The 21,873-nt window shown below is 38.4% G+C and overlaps 1 protein-coding gene across 1 annotated transcript; it reads left to right on the plus strand.

Moving 5' to 3' along the window:
* The first annotated feature begins 2,734 nt into the window (after positions 1–2,734).
* LOC149028049 (transcription factor LHW-like) lies at positions 2,735–11,357 on the plus strand. Its single transcript, XM_089168119.1, has 11 exons — positions 2,735–3,234; positions 3,308–3,434; positions 4,270–4,488; positions 4,585–4,666; positions 5,214–5,255; positions 5,422–5,481; positions 6,627–8,501; positions 8,589–8,690; positions 9,552–9,695; positions 9,775–9,900; positions 10,619–11,357. The coding sequence occupies exons 2-11, from the start codon at positions 3,340–3,342 to the stop codon at positions 10,793–10,795; spliced, it is 2,922 nt and encodes a 973-aa protein (XP_089024245.1). The 5' UTR covers positions 2,735–3,234; positions 3,308–3,339; the 3' UTR covers positions 10,796–11,357.
* The last annotated feature ends 10,516 nt before the right edge of the window (positions 11,358–21,873 follow it).

Raw genomic sequence — 21,873 nt, forward strand, 5'->3', positions numbered from 1 at the left:
ACTAACTTAGCCTTCGGAGGTGGCCACCTGACCATGCGGTCGACCACATCTAACTATTTTTGCAGATCATTCCTCAAGAATCTAGAGGTTGAACAGATTTTAGACGCATCCAAAAGAATTAAATAAGCTAAGAGTATACTTAAAGATACTTTTAAAAGGAGTGAAAAAAATATTTCACTAAGAACTACTGAAAAACAAGAATTCATAGATTGTTGATGATTGTAGTAAGTTCAAATTAGACAGCCACCATAATATCGTTGGATGTGGGATTAATGACGTAAAAAATGAGATGTGTGACCTCATTATTCTCTCTTAAGTGAATACGTATTATAAGAAAGTTTGAACTTAGTACCGGGACCAATAAATACCAAAGCTTTAAAAGGTAAAAGTAAAACGCAGATCTCTAAATACGAGGCACTTTTTTTTGGTCTATGTGTGCTTGGATTAAAAAGGAATATTTTTACCCCACTCGCCACAAGGGAGTATAAATAAATTTGATTTAAAAAGGAAGAAAAATAGTAAATAATCACAACTCATGTGTCTCCAACTAATGTTCCTTTCCGCCTTTTCATGTCTCCAACTTCTTTAATTCTCCAAACCCGACCAGTTAACCAGTTTAGAATTTCTATATTCCTTTAAGATCGAGCACAGCATAGCTCTTGCCTCTTAGGGCTTATGGGGTCACATGGCTCCTTTTCAATAGTAAAAAATGGTAGCCAAAAATGGATTCCTATACGAGTCTTTTTAGAATCCTCTCCGAGCCAGGGGTAAAGACGTAAAGTCCTTTATTGTATTTAAATTATATATTTTTAAAATAAATTAGATTTTAGAAATCATATGAGGTCCCACCTTCAACTCAATAGTAGTTGGTGGGCCATGATTCGCTACTTACACCAACCCACCAGCTGTAAACTTTAGATACCATCACTCCTCTTATAAAGGTAATTTATATTCACTTTAAGTCTCTAATGCCTTGAATTTGTACATTTCTTTTTGGTTAGTCTCTTTTCCAATATATGACATTTGCTCATAAATAATAAGGATGGAGTCAAACAATCAAATGCTGATTTTGCATATGAAAAGAAGACTAGAGAGGTTTCTTTGGGTAAAGTAAAAAAAAATAAAAATTTAATAACAGAAGGAGATGCTAATTATTTGTATTTGATATGTGAAAAAGAATGATAGTGATTTGTGTAAAAAAAAATTTCAAAAAATTGAGGAAGGTCATGATCTTCTTTGACTTGAAGTAATTCAGTTTTTTTTTTTTTTAATTTTTTTTCTCAGTATAAAGACGGGGTTAAACAACCCAAAGGAACAAACAGAAAACTTAACTTGAACAAGATTCTCTATCCACCATGAGAATTCCTTCTAACCCAGTTGGAGGATCTGAGAAAAAAGCTCATGGGTCTAAAAAACAAAGTTGCACCCTAAACATCCAATTAGTAATTTTGTTTGTTTCTCTACCAAGATGAACAAACCTCATCCTTCCATTAACGTTTTAAAGGGTTTTTATTTTCTCAATGAGGCGAAAAATATTCTCTTGTGCATGCCTACAAGGATCGAGGAGAGCAACAACTTCCTTAGAATTAGATTCGACATGAATCTAACAAAACCCCAATAGATAATTCAGTTTTTACCATTAAATGTATTGAATTAAATTTAACCAGCTTGTGATAGACTATTCAGATTTTTTTTTTTGGTAAAATAGACTATTCAGATTTAATCTTACTAAATTGGATGATATGATTTATAAAACAATTTAGTCAAGTAATTTATATGACCGTCAACATCTTTCCAAAATTTATATAAATATTTTATTTTTTATATTTAATTGATATCTTCAAATATCCCTTCTCTTGAACCAATAAAAAATAAAAAACGCTGATAATAATAAAAAATAATAAAGTGATTACTGAGGACCTCGAATAAAGAGGAATTGTGGGGATAGGCATAGAATAGAAGCATCACAACCATCGAAAAATGAAGAATAAATTATAAATGGTCGTTTCTTATAAAGAAAAAGGGAGAGACAATAGCTGACATGTCAGCACATCAATCCACCCCACCATATCAAATACTTCCCAGGAAATACAACACAGGAAATCAATGTTTTGCTGACGTGTATTAAATGTGCTTAACTGTTTAGTAGCTATATATTAGATCCACGTCAGGATCTGATTGAGATTTTGATCGGAATCTCAATCTCTATCATTGAATTTCAACAGTCAGGATTGAGATTGAAATCGAAATCTCGATCAAAAAAAAGAAGAAAAAAGAAAATACAAGCCAGAATACGACAACAGATGAATGGAGAGATAGGAACTTGGAACTGGAAGAAACAAATTAAATAACTTTTACAGTGATCATCGATAATCTAAGACTCTTATAGCCTTATAGGGGCAATTACCGTCATTTAGAAGAATTACGAGGGTAATATATAGTGACGTCAGCAAGACAGCCACTCCTTCTACTTGTTTGATAAATATTTCTGATCTCCTTCGGTCCTTCCTACTTCCTCACTTCCTCCCCAGGCCAGGCGAAAGCGGGGCACGAAACACGAAAATGGACCTCCAACTCCAAGAACAAAGACTGGAAACCGACAAAATATAATCGATGGCATTAACGGTAATTATGGATAAAAAGCATGTCCTTTTCGTTGGAACTCTCGCCCCAGTTTTTTGTGATTTAATTAAGGCGCAATATTTTTGGCGAAACTAGCATCTCATCTCAGCATCTGAGAGAATCATAAAACCAGAAAGCGAAGCTGTGAAGACGACCTTACCCAGTCTCGTCACCACACTGCTCTGAGAGACATATAAGGCGAACGCTCGATATAGAGAGAGAGAGACAGAGAGAACGGAGTGGAAGAGACAGGAGCAGAGCTCAGAACTCAGAAGTGGATTACAAGTTTCATGAGTTTTTCCGTTTTCTCAAGTTATTTAGTTCAGCAGATGGAGGAAATCATGGTGAACTACGAGATTAGAACTTGTGGATTTGTGTAGACTCTTCTCACGGAACCCTACTCCCTCGATTCATAGGGTTTTGTTCGTCCATCTCTCTTCACCTCTCTTCTTTTGGTGTCTATAGTTTTCTGGTCTGAGAAATGAGAATGGTTACTCGGGAGTTGATTGCTGGAAATTTGGAACCGGCGAGGAAGAGGAAAGGTGGTGTTAGGACGCAGCAGGCTGGTAGAGGATCGTGCCGTGGGAGTTAGACGAGAGTCTCTTCGCCGGAGTAAGCATTGATTCCGGCACTGAAGTTCTTTACTTATCGTTTAGTTATTCTTAATCTTAACTTTTCTGTTCAGTTTACTTTTTCAAGATTTCACTGCTGGAAGCCATGGGGCTCTTGTTAAAAGAAGCTCTTAAGTGTCTCTGCGGTGAGAACCAGTGGTCGTATGCAGTTTTTTGGAAATTCGGTTGTCGGAATCCGACGTGAGTGCGCCGCATTTAGTTTCTCTTTTGCAATTTCTTCTCTGCTTTTTTTCTTTCTTGGTGGTGAACTGTTCACTTATCGTTTTTACTTGCAACGCGCTTTGTGTATTGGAGAAGCGACTATGTTTAATGTTTATGCTTGTTTGTTGTTTGTTTTCACTTTTTCTGTTGAGATAAATTCATAGTTGCTGTGTTTCCTTTGCTTTTTCATCTCTACTATTTTCCCTGTTATCTTTTCCTTGGAATATTTATGCCTTTATCCATTTTTAGTAATATTGTATTTTTATTCTGATTTGTCTTTGAGAATCTACTTGTATCTGAGAATTTATTTATGGATTTGGAATTGCTTGATTCTTCTTCTTGTCATTATCTTTTTTGAACTGCTCAAGTGTGTTGTTTAAGATTCTTAGGTAAAAGACTGAATCTTTTAGCCCGAAAACCTTTTTCCGTCAATTCTTTTTCACTTCCAATCTTCTGATCTCTTCTCAAATATGATCTGAGAAAGTGACTTAATATTTTTTTCCTATCTTGAGTATGCATTTCAAGGTAATTGAAACACTATGGTCTAAACACTTCCATAGATTACATGACCTGAAAAGAAAAAGGGAAAAAAAAGAACTTACTGTTCTTACAGGAAAAAAGAAGAAGAGAACATGTGTTTCTAAGGACCATATTCTTTGCTGTCAAGATCTTTTTTCTTCTTTTTGGAAAGGGGGCGGGGTTTAAATCTCTGTTAACTTCTTTTAATTTTTGAGCTTAAGGAAATAGCTTTCTCTCTGTTAACTTCTTTTAATTTTTGAGCTTAAGGAAATAGCTTTCGTTGGCACTATGACAGGATTTTGGTTTGGGAAGAATGTCATTATGAACCTGCACGGTACTCTTCCCTACTGGGCATTTCTGGAGTTGAGAACACAGAAATGCTTCTAAAAGAGTGGGAAGAACTTGGGAGTTTCCCTGAGACTCAGATTTATCGGCTTGGATGTCAGGTTGAGGACCAAGTCTGCTCTCTCATTAAGATAATGATGACGAAACAGGTCCATGTTGTTGGAGAAGGGTATGGTTATATTTTTCGTTGCAGTATTTTTTCTTTTTTTTGCTGTAAGCATTATTGAATAAGAGTAATGAAAGTTATTTTTCTGTTGCATTTCAGAATAGTTGGACGTGCAGCTTTCACTGGGAGCCATCTATGGATTCTTCGAGAAAATGGCTTGGGGGACGGTCATCCATCAGAGGTACTGCTGGAAGTACTTCTAGTAGTGGCTTGTCAAATTATGAGTCTAACTTCTTATGAACCATATAACTTTGATAAAATGCTGTTATTTTCTACCTAAATAAAATACATGTTCTGTACTTGTTGGTTGAACATTGAAAGTGGAATTTGAGAGATAAGCTGGATCTGTTAGTCTTGTTCAATGCTCTTTATCTGTTAGAATCCATCTACTTCTTTGTTGGTTGGTATACATTTAGTAAATAGGGTGTCAGATGGTTATTTACAAAGTTTTGCACCATGTATTATTTGACTCAAGATCCATTTCTGTGCTGGTTGATTTTCTGAAGGGATCAATGTAGTATGTATTTTGAAAACTCCCCACTCCTTTTTAATGTTAGCCTATTCTTGTAGATAACTTAGGTTGTACTTTTAATAGAGGTTTTAAGTTTAAATGAAAATTCTTTTTACCAAAGAAAGTAATCTTTTATTTCTGAAGATCAGGAGGGATAGGTAATGTCTGAATTTGAGAACCACTTTTGTATGGCTTATTCTCATTTTGATGCTTTCAGGTTATGGCTGAAGTGAACCGCCAATTTTCAGCTGGCATGCAGGTTGCCCCTCTCTCTCTCTCTCTCTCTCTCTCTCTCTCTCTCTCTCTCTCTCTCTCTCTCTCTCTCTCTCTCTCTCTCTCTCTCTCTCTCTGTGCACGCGTGCACGATGCACACACTTGCTACAGGATTTGTGCATTGTGCTGTTGCTTATTTCCTCCCCTTGCAGACAGTTACGGTCATTCCTGTGCTTCCGCATGGTGTTGTCCAGCTTGCTTCTACGTCAACGGTAAGGTTTTTCTTTTTATTTATTTTTCTTCTTTTCTTCTTTTTGTTCTCTTCCTTTAAGAAAAGATGGATTCTAAGGAGTACAATGCGCCATAATATTATCTTTGACTTTTATTGATTGTTTGACCATGTTTGGAATTTTGGTAGTCCCTAAATAGTTGGAGCATCTTAAGCTCTGAGATTGTAATAACATATAACATCTTGGGTTTGTTGTAGCTTGAAATTTTGCCTTAATAGGATTCTCGTAAGTTGTACTCATTTCCTGGATCTATTCTATAACAGATTATAATGCTTAATTTACAAATAAAATGTAAAATGATGCTGAAACTTTTCCTTGATTCTTATTGTGTAGCTTATCTGATGGTTTGGATCAGATGTATGGGTAATGCAGTTTCTCCTAGCTGTCATCTTTCATTAGTGTGTTCTCTCTGCAGCAATGTGCAGCGTAGATTATGCTCAAGCTGGACTGATCCTGAGTGCATCTGTGATTGTCTCAGTGTTGGGAACTTGATCTTGATAACACTCAACAACTGAAGGCATTTAAACCTATTTGAGCCTCATTTTGCTATAATGGTCTTGTATTATATTTATGTGCAAGGCCAAACTTATAATCAACTATGATGTTTATTCAGGGTCTAATATATTGGTTTAGTCTTAAGGAGTATGAATTTAGGGTCTATAATATCACCTTAACCTTATTTTTATCACTAAATTTTGGATGGATTCCTAGTAGCTTACTTATATTCTAATCTCGCGTGTTTCACTAAGCTGCTTAGTGTCAGCTCAAGTTGGACCCAGGCAAGGTAAAATTGTTATGTTGATTATAAGAATGGATCATATAAGGTTGAGTGTCGGAACTGTAGGATTGTGCATGGATATGGCACCAAAATTGCAGAATTGAAGATTAATTAATCTCCCTCTTTCAATTAATATTTTGATACAATATGTATAGGACTGTCTTATACTCCTAGACCTTCTTGAGGGGTTTTTGAACTTGTCAACATCTAGATATTAAGAAACCTCTTATTCTGAATTTCATCATTAATCATTTACCTGTTTTTATATATGTACTTCTTGTGGCTTGTTTTTATGTATATACGCCTTGTGGCTTCTTTCTCTGCATTCATATTTTCTTTTTGGTCTCAGATAATGGAGAATATGGGTTTTGTGGACCACGTGAAGACTTTATTTGCACAACTAGGAAGTGTGCCTGGTGCTGTCTCGTCTAATGATTATGTGAAGAAAGATACTTGCCAGAAGATTGGAGGACCCATTTCTCTAGGTGCACCTGTCTTAGAAGACCAAACTTCTTGTAAAATGGAAAAATTTGCTTTGCCTGTAGGTGACAACCTTAGTCAACAAATCCTCACATCTCAAGCTTCGGGTTTTCCCCATGAATCTTCTTATTCTCTATTTACACAGAACCAGGACAACATGCTACCTAATACTTCAACACTGCAAACCAGTTCTGGTTTGGTTCCTTCTTCAGAAAAAACTCTTAATGAACTCATCCAGGCAGTGCCTCTCCCACTAAGGAAGTCGAATGTTCCTCCTGCTGGCTGGCAAGAAGCTGCATCCACTGGATCTGAAGTATTCCCTTCCAGTTCAGCTGGGCGGTTTAACCAGAAGAGTTCTTTGTACCATCCATGTTCTGGATTTGCTCAGCAAACTACACTCGGGCAGCAAAGCATAAGTTGTAGTGGCCTAACATTTATGGAACGACAGATCCTGTCAGGCAATGGCTCAAGGGGCCCTGTTAATCATAGTTTGCCTGCATCAAGTAACACTGCTACAGAAGTAAGGTCTATCAGAGCTGGTGTATCTAATTATTTGAAAAGTTCTGGTACTGCATCCTTGCTTGGAGAAAGTGTGTTGCCTAATTCTGGAAATTGTCTTCAAACACTGACCTCAGATATGCACACACATTCAATCCCATATTTATCAGCTGACGTCAAACCTCATTGCATTCCTCAAGAGGGAAGTGGTGGTCAGTTTTATTCATCCAACACAAAGGCTGTTCCCTTGTCCACCCATGCAAATCAATCGAAAAGCACTAGCTTTAACCGAGGAAGTTCCCATCAAAACCATTCCTCTGATCGAAAGGGTGCTCAAACTGAATTTTTCTCAAGAGAACATGGTATGGAAAAGGATTTGTTTCAGGCAATCTATTCTCCATCAGTGAATCAGGATTGTTACATTTTTTATAGTGGAACCACACCTGCCGTTATTCCAGACTGCATGGGGACCAGTCAGGAGTGTGGGATGGAAACTGCAGCTCCACAACATGTCTCTGTGGATGCATGTGTTCGACAATCTTCAGGTGAAGACTTGTTTGATGTATTGGGTCTTGACTTTAAAAGCAAACTATTATGTGGCACTGCGAGTGGGTTTCTTATGCCTGGAAGTGATCCAAATTTGCAGAGTTCGGGTACAGATGTTTCTGTGTGCCCAATGCAGATGGATGCTGGTTCTGATTTTTATGTAACAAATGATGGGATCTCAGAAAGCAGGATTTTTTCTGAAGATGGGACTGACCATTTGTTGGATGCTGTGGTTTCAAAGGTTCATGCTACCAAGCAGAAATCCGATGATAATGTGTCTTGCAGGACAACAGTGACAAAGTTAAGCAGCAATTCTGTTATCTCAGATGCTCCTACATCTGGCCATGTTAGTATGTCTAATAGGATGAAGATGGATATGTTTGGCCTGCCTCCACCTCCTACTACGGCTGAATTAGTCAGATCAAGTTCGTTTAAATCTGGGTGTAGCGTGGATACTGCTGGTGGGTCTCAAACCAACCCCATATATAGATCCCAAATCAGTTTATGGATGGAAGATGGTCAGAACTTGAAGCAGGAAAATAGTATCTCAACTGCTAATTCAAAGAGAGCTGACGAAACAGGGAAAGCAAATCGCAAAAGGCTTAGACCTGGAGAGAGCCCCAGACCTCGGCCAAAAGATCGTCAGATGATCCAAGACCGTGTGAAGGAGTTGAGGGAGATTGTTCCTAATGGTGCAAAGGTGATTTTCTCTTGATATTTCCCTTTCTTCTCTTGCTGTTCTTCTAGTCTTTCTCATATTTGATAGTCTTTTTATTTGATTAAACAGTGTAGCATTGATGCACTGCTTGAACGTACTATCAAGCACATGCTCTTTCTGCAAGGTGTGACAAAGCATGCAGATAAGCTAAAGCAGTCCGGGGAATCCAAGGTTGGTTATTTTACTCCTTTATTTGTTTATTCTACCATGCTTTATTCACACAACTATCTGTTTTAACTGTGCAAGAGAAGATTGATTCCTTGTATGCAGCAATTCTCTTCCACGTACTCTGATATCTGAACTTAGAATTTGTCTGGTAACAGAGACCGAAGCAGTGTGCACTGGCTTTTTATAGGACTTAAAAGACTTTTGGATATGGGACTATATTAGGATATGGAAATTAAGTAATTGAACTGAACATAAAATTCCTTAGCAGTTGCCAAACAGACTCGTACTATGTGTTGCTTGACAGACTCTTACTATGTAGTTAGTGTTTCAAGTAATGGTCCAACAAAAGTTGGTCAGGTGCAACAGATTTCTATCATCTTAATTTTATTTTTAGAATTGTCTGTTGTCTTAATAGATTGAATAATGGGGTTATGGACTCTTCTGCAGCATAATACGGTAGATTATTTGTTAATTATTCATGATACTAGAAACGGTATTTATGGGTTTGAGCCGCATGGTTGGGAAAGGATTTGTAGGTAATTTGTATGTATCATGGCAATGCATGATGTCATATTATACGGCTAGTTGTAGAATGGTTTTTTTTTCCCCAAATCTTTTTGAGTGGAACATATTTCATAGTCACATGTCAATAACTGTGTGGTCTATGGTGTCTTCCATGCATTTTTGCAATTAGAAAAAGCTTGCATTGATATAGTCTATGAATGTTGCTTCTTTTTCTGTTTTATCCCATGAGGCAGATCTTGAAAGCCTAATAATGTCTAGATGGAGGACTTATCCAACATGATGCTGGATGAATGGGAGACATTCTGACACTATGATTACTGCATCTTAATGAATTTGCAGATTATCAGTGGGGAGGGTAGGCTGCTAATGAAGGACAAATTTGAGGGAGGGGGGGCAACATGGGCATATGAAGTTGGTTCTCAATCCATCATCTACCCAATCATCGTGGAGGATTTGAATGCTCCTCGTCAGATGCTTGTGGAGGTAAATATTACTGGTTAATATCTCATCACCTTTATTTGGGAAAGGGCTAGTGTTTATTTTCTTCTTGTTTTCTCTGTAGATGCTTTGTGAGGACCGGGGTTCTTTTCTAGAGATTGCTGATATAATTCGAGGATTGGGATTGACAATTCTGAAGGGTGTGATGGAAGCTCAGAATGACAAGGTTTGGGCACATTTTGCAGTGGAGGTAAAACCTTTTGACTATGGTCTCAACTTCATTGTGGGTTTCCCTCCCCGTTGATCTCATTTGCCTTTTCATTTAGTCTCTTGCTTTATATCTTTGTTCCTAAATCCAAACAATTGTTTCGATGCCTCCTATACAATCTTCTGCTGTTACAACTTGATGATGGATAGATTCAGTCCTAATGAATTCTAAGAGTAATAGTATCTGTTATGCTCCTCCTTGGATGTAAATGCTAATCCTTCAAAAATCTATTTGATGCATTGCCATTTGCAGTAGGATGACCTCTTTGACTTCCAGCTGGTTGGATGATGAATGTTGGGAAATAAAATTGAAACAAAAAACCAAAGTATTTGTGTGACTAGCTCTAGAAATTACTATGCGATACGATTCTGTTGGCATGTAAGCCCTGCTGCCTCGTCTTCGTATCTTAATCTCAAGTTGGGTTTCCTCTCAGAAGTGTGCTCTCCACAGCCGTGGTTTATCTTTCATGTGGCCTGTACTACTTCTGACTAGGATCCATCTGGGTGCTGGCATTTCGCCCCAGCATTGTAGTAGTATAATTCGTTTCAGTATTTTAATTTCAGTTGTGTTATCCATGTATTGCGTGAGATGATATGCAAGTCTGACGCCATCACCCACCCTTGTCTATGAATTTTGTGCATGCACTATCCTGAGTATTCGTCAAATAAATACCCGGCTCTCTCTCTCTCTATGCTTACAGGCAAACAGGGATGTCACAAGGATGGAAATATTTCTCTCTCTTGTTCAGCTGTTAGAGCGAGCTGGAAAGGGCAGTTCACCATCGCTAAAAGGTATTGATAGCAGCAGTCTGATGGTGCAGAACAGTATCAACCAAACATCCATACCTGCTACCGGTCCATGTAATAGCTTGCAGTAAGTCTACCTGTAAGTTACCATGTATTATCATTTCTAGAAGCTGGACGTGTTGAGAGCAGGCTTGGCCTTTTACCTGCCATGACTGACATGAATTCCAGGCTCTTCACTGATTTGTCCTCTGTGAGTTGGGACTGTTTTAACTGACCTCAGAAGAGTGAATGAAGCTGTTTAGGTGGTGGTTTAACTCTACTCAAACCTGTAGAATGGATTTTACCATAAAATATTACTGGAATGTGCTGATGAACGGTTCTCTCCAAAAACCGATCGTTCGAGGACAGCTGAGGTTGGGGTCGGGACATTTTCATTTTCATTTTGGGGGGCATTGTTCTTGTATGGCTCTCTCTGGTTCATATAAATGTAAAAAATGAGAAGGGTTTTTTTTCTTCCTTCCTTTTGGGTTTGGAGGTGGGGTTTGGTAATACAAGATATTTATTAAGCTTTTGAATCTGGGTAGGCTTCCTACATTAGAGTTTTCATCTAATTTAATTTGTGTCTATTCGAAGGGCATGTAAGTCTTTTGATAAATGTGAGTTTCGTTGAACAAGAGGTTTTTTTTTTTTTTGGTTGGGTAACGTGAACCAAGGAAAGAAAGGCAACCGAAAGCGAGCCGCCTGCGCCCCCGGCGAAACGAAACCGGGGCGAAACGAAACGCAGGATATCGCCGAATCCGCGATTCAACCGAAACGGCGAGAACCGACCGACGGAGGATAGAACCGGAGTCGAGATGGGTGGGGACGGGGAACGGCGACACGCGGCGAGGTGTGGATGAGACCGCAAGGAAGGGCCGCGAGGAGACGGAGGAGGAAGAAGCGCAGCGCACCGAGGCCGGGAAACGAAGGGCACGCCCGGTCGCTACCACCACTAGCCCACTTCTTCAACTCCTCAACAGGCTCCCAAAGCGCACCAAGGAGCGAGCTCAAAAACCCGGAGCTACCGACGCGCAGCCTCACGTACAAGACATGGAAGAACAGAAAACAGAAGAAGATAGTGAATCTCCAAGGAAGGCTTTGTGCGCATGTCAACCCGCCGGAGCGACCGCAGCAACCGACTCTTCCACCTACCTGCGGTGAGGCAGAAGAATGGAAGAATGGAAGACTGAAGACTCAAACCAGCTTGCTTTAAAATATTAAAAGAAAAAGAAAAAGGAAACACAAGACAACCACGGACCGGAAAGATATTAAATGAAGAGAGATGATAAACATTAAATGAAGAGAGATAAAGTTTAAATGTAAAGCAAACTGTAGCTTTAGTGCGCAGACCAGACACCAGAGTATTCATTTTTTAAAGAAAAATTTCACCTGAATCGGCGAAATCTCGCCGAGATTTCGCCGATTCGCTGGTTTCGGTAACCAGCGAAAGACCATATCTCGGCGAGGTTTCTTTCCCTGACGTGAACCCCCGAGCTGCAAGCCTGCAACCAAACGAAAACAAGCAATCCATACAAACTGCAAGCAGCCAAAATAGCGTCACATGGCTTTTTCCAAAGGAAATTAATGGAAAAATCAGGGTTTTTTTATGAGCGGTTTGCATGTTCCACATTTGCAAATTTTCTCCCGAGTTCTGTACATGTACACCTCTGATCTGATTTTGCCAGGGAGCTCTTGATCGTTTAGTTACTGTTTGGGATCATTATTGGAATTCAAAATACCCTTCAAGTGTTATTTTTTTTTTTGGTGAGCATTTTATTAATGGTCTAAAACAAAGTCACGTGGAAGTTTACAGCATAGAGAATATAAAAGTAAGATCCAAGACAAGACAAGAAAGGGGGGTGAGGGAGTGGGAATACACAAATCAGTCTTGAGTTTGTGCTACTGTTTTGGCAAGCACATTCACTGCAAAGTTGGCAAGCACATGAGTAAATGAACCGTCGGTGAAGGAATTAGCGGAGAATATCATTGATTAAATGAGATACATTCCAGCTGGGGTGAGACGACGGATGGATGAGAAGAGACCAAGGGTTTGGTTATCACTTTCAACTATGATATGAGAAATATGATAGTCAAGGGCTGCGGAGAGGCTTTTCCGAATGGCTTGTGCTTTAGTAAACAAGGACTCTTAGCATCTAGTGCTCTGCCAAAAGGCAAAAATCACTTGAAAATTGAAAATTATGGCATCTAGCTAATCTGCCAATGCCTGAGAGGTGTGGGTCACAGAATGAGGAGCCATTCACATTGAGCTTAATTTAGGGTGGATTGGAGGTTCCCATTGAATAAAAGTGGGTGATCTGTGGAATGTGTGGTACGAGCAGGAGATGAGAACTCTCGATTCAAGTGTTGTTGAGCCTCATTTAGTAGTGGTTGTTGGGAGGAGTGAATTAAAGAAGTGTAGTGACACCAAAAATCCCAAAGAGCAATGAGGATAGGAAGATTTGAGGTCGGTTGGAGGTGGGTGAGGTTGATTGGGACACAAGGAGTTTGAGTTGTGAGGTGAACAATTGTGAAGAATCCGAGTGATGAAGATGGAGGTTGTGCCAAAGTTGGAGGGTGAAAGGGCAAGTGACAGAGATATGATGCGCTGAAGAAGTTGGGTGACCACAAGCGATGTAAGCCGAAGGGATATTGCAACCGTGCTCTATTAAAAGATCCGTTGTGGGAAGTCTCTCATGAATAGCTTTCCACAAAAAGAAGATGAGTCTTGGAGGGAGAGGAAGATGTTGTAAATATGTTTAAAACTTAATATTATTTTATATACATATATGTTTTAATTGTGTCTTTTATCCAATGGTTTTATTTAGTCCCACATTGGGTTGAGAGGATTTGATTATGTAGTTTATATATAATAAGGGCCCATTTAATACTAATTTGCGCAACACGAACCGAGCCTGAATCTTGTTGTGACCCTGCCATGATTACATAGATATATATTAATATTAATAAATCTAATGACCCTGTCATTTTGTCATGGGCCCTATTCTGGAAAGCCCGTTGCTGGGTGAAAACATGGAGATGCCATTAGAGAGGTACTCTCCTATAGGGAAGTCAGTTGGATAGGTACCTTTCTGAAAGGAGTTGAACTGAAAGGTACCCTTATAAAGAGAGGTGACCTTACCCTTTCACCCACAACCTTTGGAGCTCTATATAAACCCATTTTCATGTTCATTCTTTACACTAAATGTCCTCTTTCTTTCTTTCTCTCTGTCCTTGTTGTTCTGTTAAGCAGTGAACATAACCTGATACACCTTAAGTAACCTTTCTGGGGTGCAACCTTAAAGGTGGGTTGACTAATCTTGGGGTGAAGACACTGTAGAACCCGTATTGCACCAATCGGGGTGTCTAAATACCTTAAAGAAAGTACTTCTGGTACGTTTCAGCTCAAAAGAAGTATTATGAGAACAAGCGTTCAAGTGTATTTGCAAATTCCTCAACAACGTTCCAACAGAAGATCCCAAAGTTTAAGCCAATCAAAGGTGGTTGGAATAGAAGGAACTCTAGGAGGGAGGGTTGCCAATCTATAAACAGAACTAATAGTGAATGTACTTGTGGAGGTGTACTTCAACATGAGACGATCTTCTTCTGAGTGTATGGGAAGAGGTATGTTGAGAGTTTTCTTTGCCTTCGCCAACCGCCAAGCATTCACTATGTCCATGTTCCAAGAAGCTGACTGTGAATTGATAAAGTTTGACCTTCAAGGGTAATGAGGTTGTGGAAAAGCAAACAATATCTTGGGGTTGGTCCGTTACCCATTTGAGGTGGCAAGGGCTAGCTTGGTGTCCATTGCCTATAGGAAGAAAAAGACCTTGTCGAATGAGCTCATGTGCTTGAATCAAGGACTTCCATCCCCAGGAATCTGTCTTGCTCACCTTAGCCTCTAGAAATGTACAATGTCTAAAATATTTATGCTTCAATAAATATCCCCAAAGGGAATCATTATGGTTGAGTACTTCCCATGCCTTCCAAACCAGAAGAGTGAGGTTGAATGCTGCTATATTTTCAAGGTTGAGCCCTTCATCTCTAGTAGGATGATAAATTGCATCCTAAGAGATGGTATGAAAATGCCTAAGGATCCCATTAGACCAAAATAAATCATGTGTAAGCTTGTCCAATAACTTGGTGACTGAGGTTGGTAGTTGGAAGCATGACATAAAGTGAGATGGCATAGTTGTCAGAATTGATTGGATTAGGACTTCTTTACTTGCAAAAGAGAGTAGTCGGACATGCCAGTGTTGCAGTCTGTTATTGACTTGCGATGGAAGAGATTCACAATATTTCCTTTTGAGTTTACCAGGAAAAAAAGGGATCCCAAGATAAATGTCAAGATATGTGGTGGGAGTGATATGAAAATGTGTGGAAAGATAGCGTTTGATGTTGGATGATGTAATTGGATTGTAGTGTGCTTGAGTTTTTTGCAGATTAAGTTGTTGTCCTGGCCTATTGATGGTAAAAAAGGTTGGAGGGGCGACCCATTGACAAGAACAAGAAGTTGAGTAGAGGTGATGCAGTGCATCACCCAACCAATCCATTGTTTGGGAAAGTCGTAGTGCTTGACGGTTGTTTCAATGAAATTCTATTCCAAACAATCATAGTCTTTACTTATTTCCAACTTCACTACCATAATTCCTTTTCTCCTCTTCCTATGAGAATGAATTTTGTGCATAAGTTTGTGTGCAATCAGGACGTTGCCTAGATGTGGCGGCCTTCGACAAACTCATTTTGTTGGAAGAAATTAAATGGGAAAAAAAAGATGCTTAGTCTGTTCTTCGATACTTTTGAAATGATCTTATATGTCAAATTGCATAGACTAATAGGTCGATAATCACTTACTGTAGTAGGTGCGTCCACTTTCAGAATGAGTGAAATATACGTATGATTTAGAGCTAGATTGAAGTGATTGGAAGAGAATAATTATGTTGCCATCTTAATTATGTTAGGAGATACCTCGTCCCATGAGTGTTGATAAAAAAAATAAAAAAAATACCAGGGAAGCCATCAGATCCAAGGGATTTGAAGCCGTTTGCACCAAAGAATGCTTCCTTGATCTCTTTCTACTTGATGGGTTGAAGTAAAAAGGATCTATCTTCACTAGTAACACATCCTTGAACAATAGAAAAATAGCTCTTAGAGGTGTGGGTGTTGCCACTAGTATAGATATGTTGAAAATGCTGTTGAAATGCTTGAGAGACAATCAATTGGGTCGCCAAGTCACAATCCGACTCAATAATGATGTTGGATAGACATGCTACAATCAGCTCCATGAGACCCATACGAATAGTCCATAACTCACCTTCAAGCACTAAGCTACAATTCATCCTTTTAGAGCATGCCCAACGAACCTCCCCTTTGCTATCACAAAGGATGCCACATGCACTACCTCTTCCTATTTCCTCGACCCAAGAATAGTCCACATTCAATTGAGATCCCCCACTACTAGTGCAACCCAAGTGACCACCTCAAAACAATAACTTCTGTGGCCTCATCATTAACACAATACCAAAACTCTGCATGTGCTCTTTCAGTTTTTAGAATAACCTCCTCAGGAGATGGGGTTTAAACTTTGAGTACCTTATTGTAGTGGCCTAAATTATAGGTTGCACACTTGCAAAATTACAAGTTGCACTCTGTTAGACTTTTCAACATTTTTTTTATTGAGAGTCCACTTAAATATTATTGGATGCTCATTTTCTACAATTTGAAAAATTACATATTACTCATATTTACTTTTTCTGTTAAGTTTTGAATTTGAACCGATGGATTTGCCCTTATGTGTGGTAAAATAACTTTAATGTCTCTTCACTCTCACTCACACTAGCCAACCCTTAGGTCTTTTGCCTATAACTTGTTGGAAACCCCACCATCCCTCCCTCTGCCAGTGATAGTTGCCCCCACCTTCCCTACCTCCCCCTGCCAGAAATCACCCACCATTGTTCTCGTTTTGGCGCAGGTAAAGAATAATATGCAAACTATATTGAGTAACTTTCCTTGCCCATGATGTGTGGTAATAGGATTGGCTTTATATAAACTTGATTACATGGGTACGTATGGTTACAGAGGTTGAGTGTTACAAGTTTTATATTTAGAATAAAAACTAATCTTCCAGTATGATTGGTATTGCTAAATTGATACGATTCTCTGATAGTAGATTATCCAAGACTCAATCTTGCGGTAGATGCGTTTGAGTTGGAGTGCGAGAGAGACACGTGGGAGTTATCTATAATAATGTCAATTACCACACATAAAGACAAATCCGTCATTTTTACATTCAAACTTAATGAAAAACTGACTGTAGGTAATGGACAATTTTTAAAAGTTGTAAAAGGTGGGTAGTAATACTTTTCACTTAAGTGTCATAGTTTCTTTCTTTGATTGTAAAATTGTTTGTTGAGGAGATCAACTCTGCTACAATTTTAAAACCACCCTAGAACTGTAAATACTCGAATCACAAAAGGACTCAAGTAAGTTCTGCACAAACAAAAGTTCACTTTCTTAGAGAAACAACTAGAATCATTGGGAGTCCATGATTACTTTTTTTGATTCTACATTTGTTTTATAATGATAGCTGTCATAAATTGTTTTTATAATCTCAACAAGCTCTGAGGATCTTCTTAGTTCCAGTGGATCTGATGAAAAGTTTCATTGATTGCAAAATGTGTCTCCTCTGTTGCCATATCGGCTGAAGTGGTAGACACAAAAGTTCTTTGTGACGGTTTCCTACTGGCTAGGAGCTGTGGTTTTACTCAGATTGTTAATGTGAATTTCAGCTTTACTAAAACTTTATGATTATCAGGAGAGGGAAGGGGATGAAATCATCTATTTTCCTGATATTAGTCAAGTAGGGTTTTATGAAAGCTCCATAAAGGATATGAGAATCATTCAGTTATTGTCTTTCTTTGGTCTCTTTCTTTGCACCTTCCTAGAATTGTGTGCTCAATTACTACACAGAATAACTAGGTTATGGGAGCTCTTTTCTTTATCCTCTTCATTTTCTTTCAGGAAGAGGTGTGTGTTGTGTGGTGGGGGTTGTGTTTGGGTGGGTTGGATGAGGCAAGAAGGTAGGTTAGTGCATATGGGGGTTGGTTTTATCATCACACTTCACTTCACCAATTGAGAAAGCTAGCATCTACATGAGATACCTTTGTACCTGGTCATTGACAGACAAGTTTGAAAGTAAAAATCATCCTAGAAAGAGAACCACCATGAAAGGTGAGGAATAGTAGTAATGGTTGTAGTAGTAGTAGCAGTAGGAGAAGAATAAAGCAACTAAGCACTACCCATGAAGGAACCCACCAAACCAAACTATTGAAAGGAGCTTTACAAAATTAATCATAAAAAGACGAATAAAATGACTTGTGATGAACGGTAGCTTTCCCATCCATGAATTTTTCCATAATAAGACATTGAAATTAGAGAAGCTTTGTGAGAGACGAAAGGCATGATGTCACTTGAAAAACACACATTCCATCTTTGGTTTATCTTGAAAGATTAGAAGAGATGATGAGATATGGACAACAAATAATAATTTAAAAAAAAAAAAAAAAATACAGGGTAATCTGAAGGTCTTTTTCTTGCTGTTGGCATCTTTGCCGGGCCCTGAAGAACCTGCCTTCTTGGTAGAACCCAGTAAGGTTTTCCTTCAAAGTCAAACCTGAAAAATTCAGGAATACTGTTTTAGGGTGTTGACCAGGTGTGTTGACCTGAAAGCTTTTTACAACTTCTAGATGAAATCGTGTCTCTTCCTTCATTTGTATAGTTACGTACCTAAAAAGATTACCCAATTCAAAAATACAAAGTCACCAAAATATAAGCTTTTTTCTGGGACAGCAAATTAAGCTAAATCGAACCACAAACTTAGTCACCAAAATCTAAGCTTTTTTAAAAGACCTCAAAGCAAACCATGAGCCTCCAAATTCAAACTTACAAACTGAACAGGGATATAAAGCCATCTTACAGTATGAAAATCTTGAAAAGTCAGAGACCAAGCCACCAGAATCCCTGATTCTAGGGCTTCTAGAGGGGATGAGTAGTGTACTAAAAAGAGGTTATGGGAAAAATTGGATCCATTCACATGCCTACCTCCTACAGATTTTGAATTTGAATGAAGTGCTCTAGCCGGATATCAAGGAGAGTTACCAATCACCATCAATAAATAATTTCACACCAGCAGCAACCTTGAGTAAATAATAATTGATGAAAGCACTACATAGGGCCAGCCAATTTGAACAAAATTTTCATGAAAATACCAAAACTCTTTGCAGTAGTAGCAATCAGGTGATGCTTTTCATATTCAAAACTGGGATTCTATGGAACATAACACACTGAGTCACAAAATCACAGCTTGATCACTGGACAACCTTAACAAATTCTGAGCTTCTTTATAGACCAATTAAATCGCATTAAAATGAACCCTAGAAACCCTAGCCATAGGCCTAATACCCCTGTGTAACCCAGCCGCAGGGTCTAAAACCCCAGCCAGACCTGCTGTTCATCATGGATCCTAGTTAGTTTGGCCTCTATTACAATGGAGGTTACCTTTAACACATGAAGTTAAATATACTTTTCCAATCTCCGTTTTGGCTTCTCCCCTGTTTTCACCTTAATCTGATGACCCAATTAACTCAACTTGTAATGGATACGTTTGGTTCATAAGGTTCAACTCACTTATGTAAGTGTGAAATGTCTTTTTATCGGTGGCACGTTGTAGTGTTTAATAGCCGTGACTGCGGAAATAGCCCTATTCCCACGCCATAGGTATGTTCTCTTACAAGTTATGATTTTTGTTATCCTTAGTTTTTGTTTTTGGATCGACAAATTATAGTCCTCAATAGTTCTTAACTCAACTTCCATTTAGTGGGAGGCTGGGAGCTCAAGCTCAAGTCCATCCATAACCCGTAATCATATTTTAGCTTCTCTGTTTTTGTGTATGCCTGTGCTTCTTTGCTTTATCTTGTCTAAAGTGTCTCTTTGAATTCACCTTGCTTAAAGGGTTCAATAATAATAGGATTTTGAGCTGACAATTGATGTAAATTTTAGCTTTGACCAGTACAACGTAGTAGTTTCAAAACATAGAACTATAAAAGAAATAGGTGTGGCACTTTTGATCATGGATAGCACCGAGGCTTGCTGACTAAAATCTCAAACTATCTAAACATTACAATGTAGAAACTAAGACTAGAATTTAGGGAACTTGTCCAGCCCTTCTAGAGTGCTGTTAAAGTAACAACCAAGATAGTTTTGTGACATCTAATTTCATATGAATTCACGAACCCCACATTCAGGCTTATATTGATAAATTTCAAGTAGTTGGCCCATGGTCCATTTAACCAGTGGGGAGTGACATTTAAGTGTAACTTCAACCAAATTCTGAATCAATGGTTGAGGTTGAACCTATTAAGGTTCAATTTTAGTAGAACTGCAGCTACAGAGCTGGTTGCTTTCCAGCTTACAATCTAAGATTTGAATTATTTGTATCAGTTGTTTTTTCAGTTTTTACTCGTGGATACTCTGTTTGTCTTCTTTAATTTGACTTTCGTTTTAACCATTTGTCTCAGCAAAAATGCAAAAGGGCACTGTAAGCAACCATTAAAATGCAAGTTGTTCCTAGAGGAGGGGAGAATGCTATGGGGGCTGCAAGAGCAATGGAATGGTCTACAATTTCATACAATGCCCAAGTACTTGGACCTATTGAAAACAACAGACATCGAGTCTGGAGTTGCTGATTGTGTTGTTAAGAGGTCACCTGAGTGCTATGTATACCTTGAAGTTCAATGCAGTAGGCACAGTCATTGCGTCAGGCTCTCATGACAAAGACATTTTTCTTTGGAATGTTTATGCGTATTGCAAAAACTTCATGGTCTTGAAAGGACATAAGAATGTAGTCTCGGATGTTCATTGAGTCACTCATGGAATCCAGATCATTTCAGCTAGTCCTTGCAAGACTCCAAGAGCATGGAATGTTGAAACAAGGAAATAGATAAAGAAGATGGCAGAACATTCTTCCTCATTTTAACTACATTTTGATTAGTCTTATAACTATCATTTGTAATTCTTTGATTGGATGGAGGGAGGATTGATTATAGTGAGCTTTCTTTTATTAGATAATCCAATGGTATGGTTTTTGGTCCAGCATTAGAATATGGCTTCCTGGGAACAAATTTTTTTTATTATTATTAAATTTATCCCGGCATTTTATAAATGCCAACATAAGTGATATATGACGGACACTATTAACTACGGCGTTTTAAAAATACCGCAAAAAATACATAAAACACTATTAATAGCGGCATTTAAAAAATGCCGCAACAAAGCTTATGTCTACAGCGGCGCCGCAAAACACTAATAACGACGTTTCTAAAAAAATGATGGGAATATAATGACACTTTCCAGGTCTGTCTATAGCGGCATTTCTAAAACACTGCAAAGTACTAATAACGGCGTTTCAAAAAAATGCCGGGAATGTAAAACATATAACGGCATTTTTTATAAATGCCGGCAATGTGAAGATGTATAACGGCATTTTTCAAAAATGCCGGCAAAGTGCCGTCGTAACTCACCATCATTGGCAATTACTTTAAGTGCCACCGTTGTAATACGGCACAGCTTTTTCCTGCATTTTTGAAATGCTGGGAAATGTTTATAGTGGCATTTTTAGACTTATGGCGGTATTTTGAAAACCCCGTTGTATGCTAGTTTTCTTGTAGTGGGTTTACCTCCATTTAACTGGTTCCCAATGAAATTTTGTTTTTGTATTTAAAATTTTTTTCCCCTCTTGAAATGACTAAATGCCCCTTAATTTAAACTATTTTACTCTGAATTAAGAAATGAAATTTAAAAGATAATGTAAAATTACTTTTATACCTTAAACTTCATCCAGCCCTACTTGCAAAATTGAATCATACAGGTGTTTCAGAGAGCGGTAGAAGTTGCCGTACGAAAAATCAAGGGCTTCTTCAGAATGATGGGTGCAAAGAATGTAAGGAATGGCTGAATCAGCTATCAACTTCACAAAAGTAAATGGATTGTTGGATCTAGGGACCCCGTTGAAGAAGTAAAACTAGAAATAAAATTTAATCAAACCTAGTTTCTCAGGTGGGACATGAAAACTAGGACTTTTGAACAAAGGATCTCATTTGGAAAATAGAGAACCTGA

Source organism: Hakea prostrata, chromosome 1, assembly GCF_041222555.1.
Source record: "Hakea prostrata isolate BN-2017 chromosome 1, UWA_Hpros_2, whole genome shotgun sequence".
Taxonomy (NCBI): domain Eukaryota; kingdom Viridiplantae; phylum Streptophyta; class Magnoliopsida; order Proteales; family Proteaceae; genus Hakea; species Hakea prostrata.

Excerpts from the sequence above, each read along its gene's own strand:
- LOC149028049 (XM_089168119.1), top strand. The coding sequence starts at position 3,340 with ATGGGGCTCTTGTTAAAAGAAGCTCTTAAGTGTCTCTGCGGTGAGAAC. Across the intron at positions 5,482-6,626 it reads AGCTTGCTTCTACGTCAACG|ATAATGGAGAATATGGGTTT; the intron begins GTAAGGTTTTTC and ends TTTTGGTCTCAG. Across the intron at positions 9,901-10,618 it reads GGGCACATTTTGCAGTGGAG|GCAAACAGGGATGTCACAAG; the intron begins GTAAAACCTTTT and ends CTATGCTTACAG.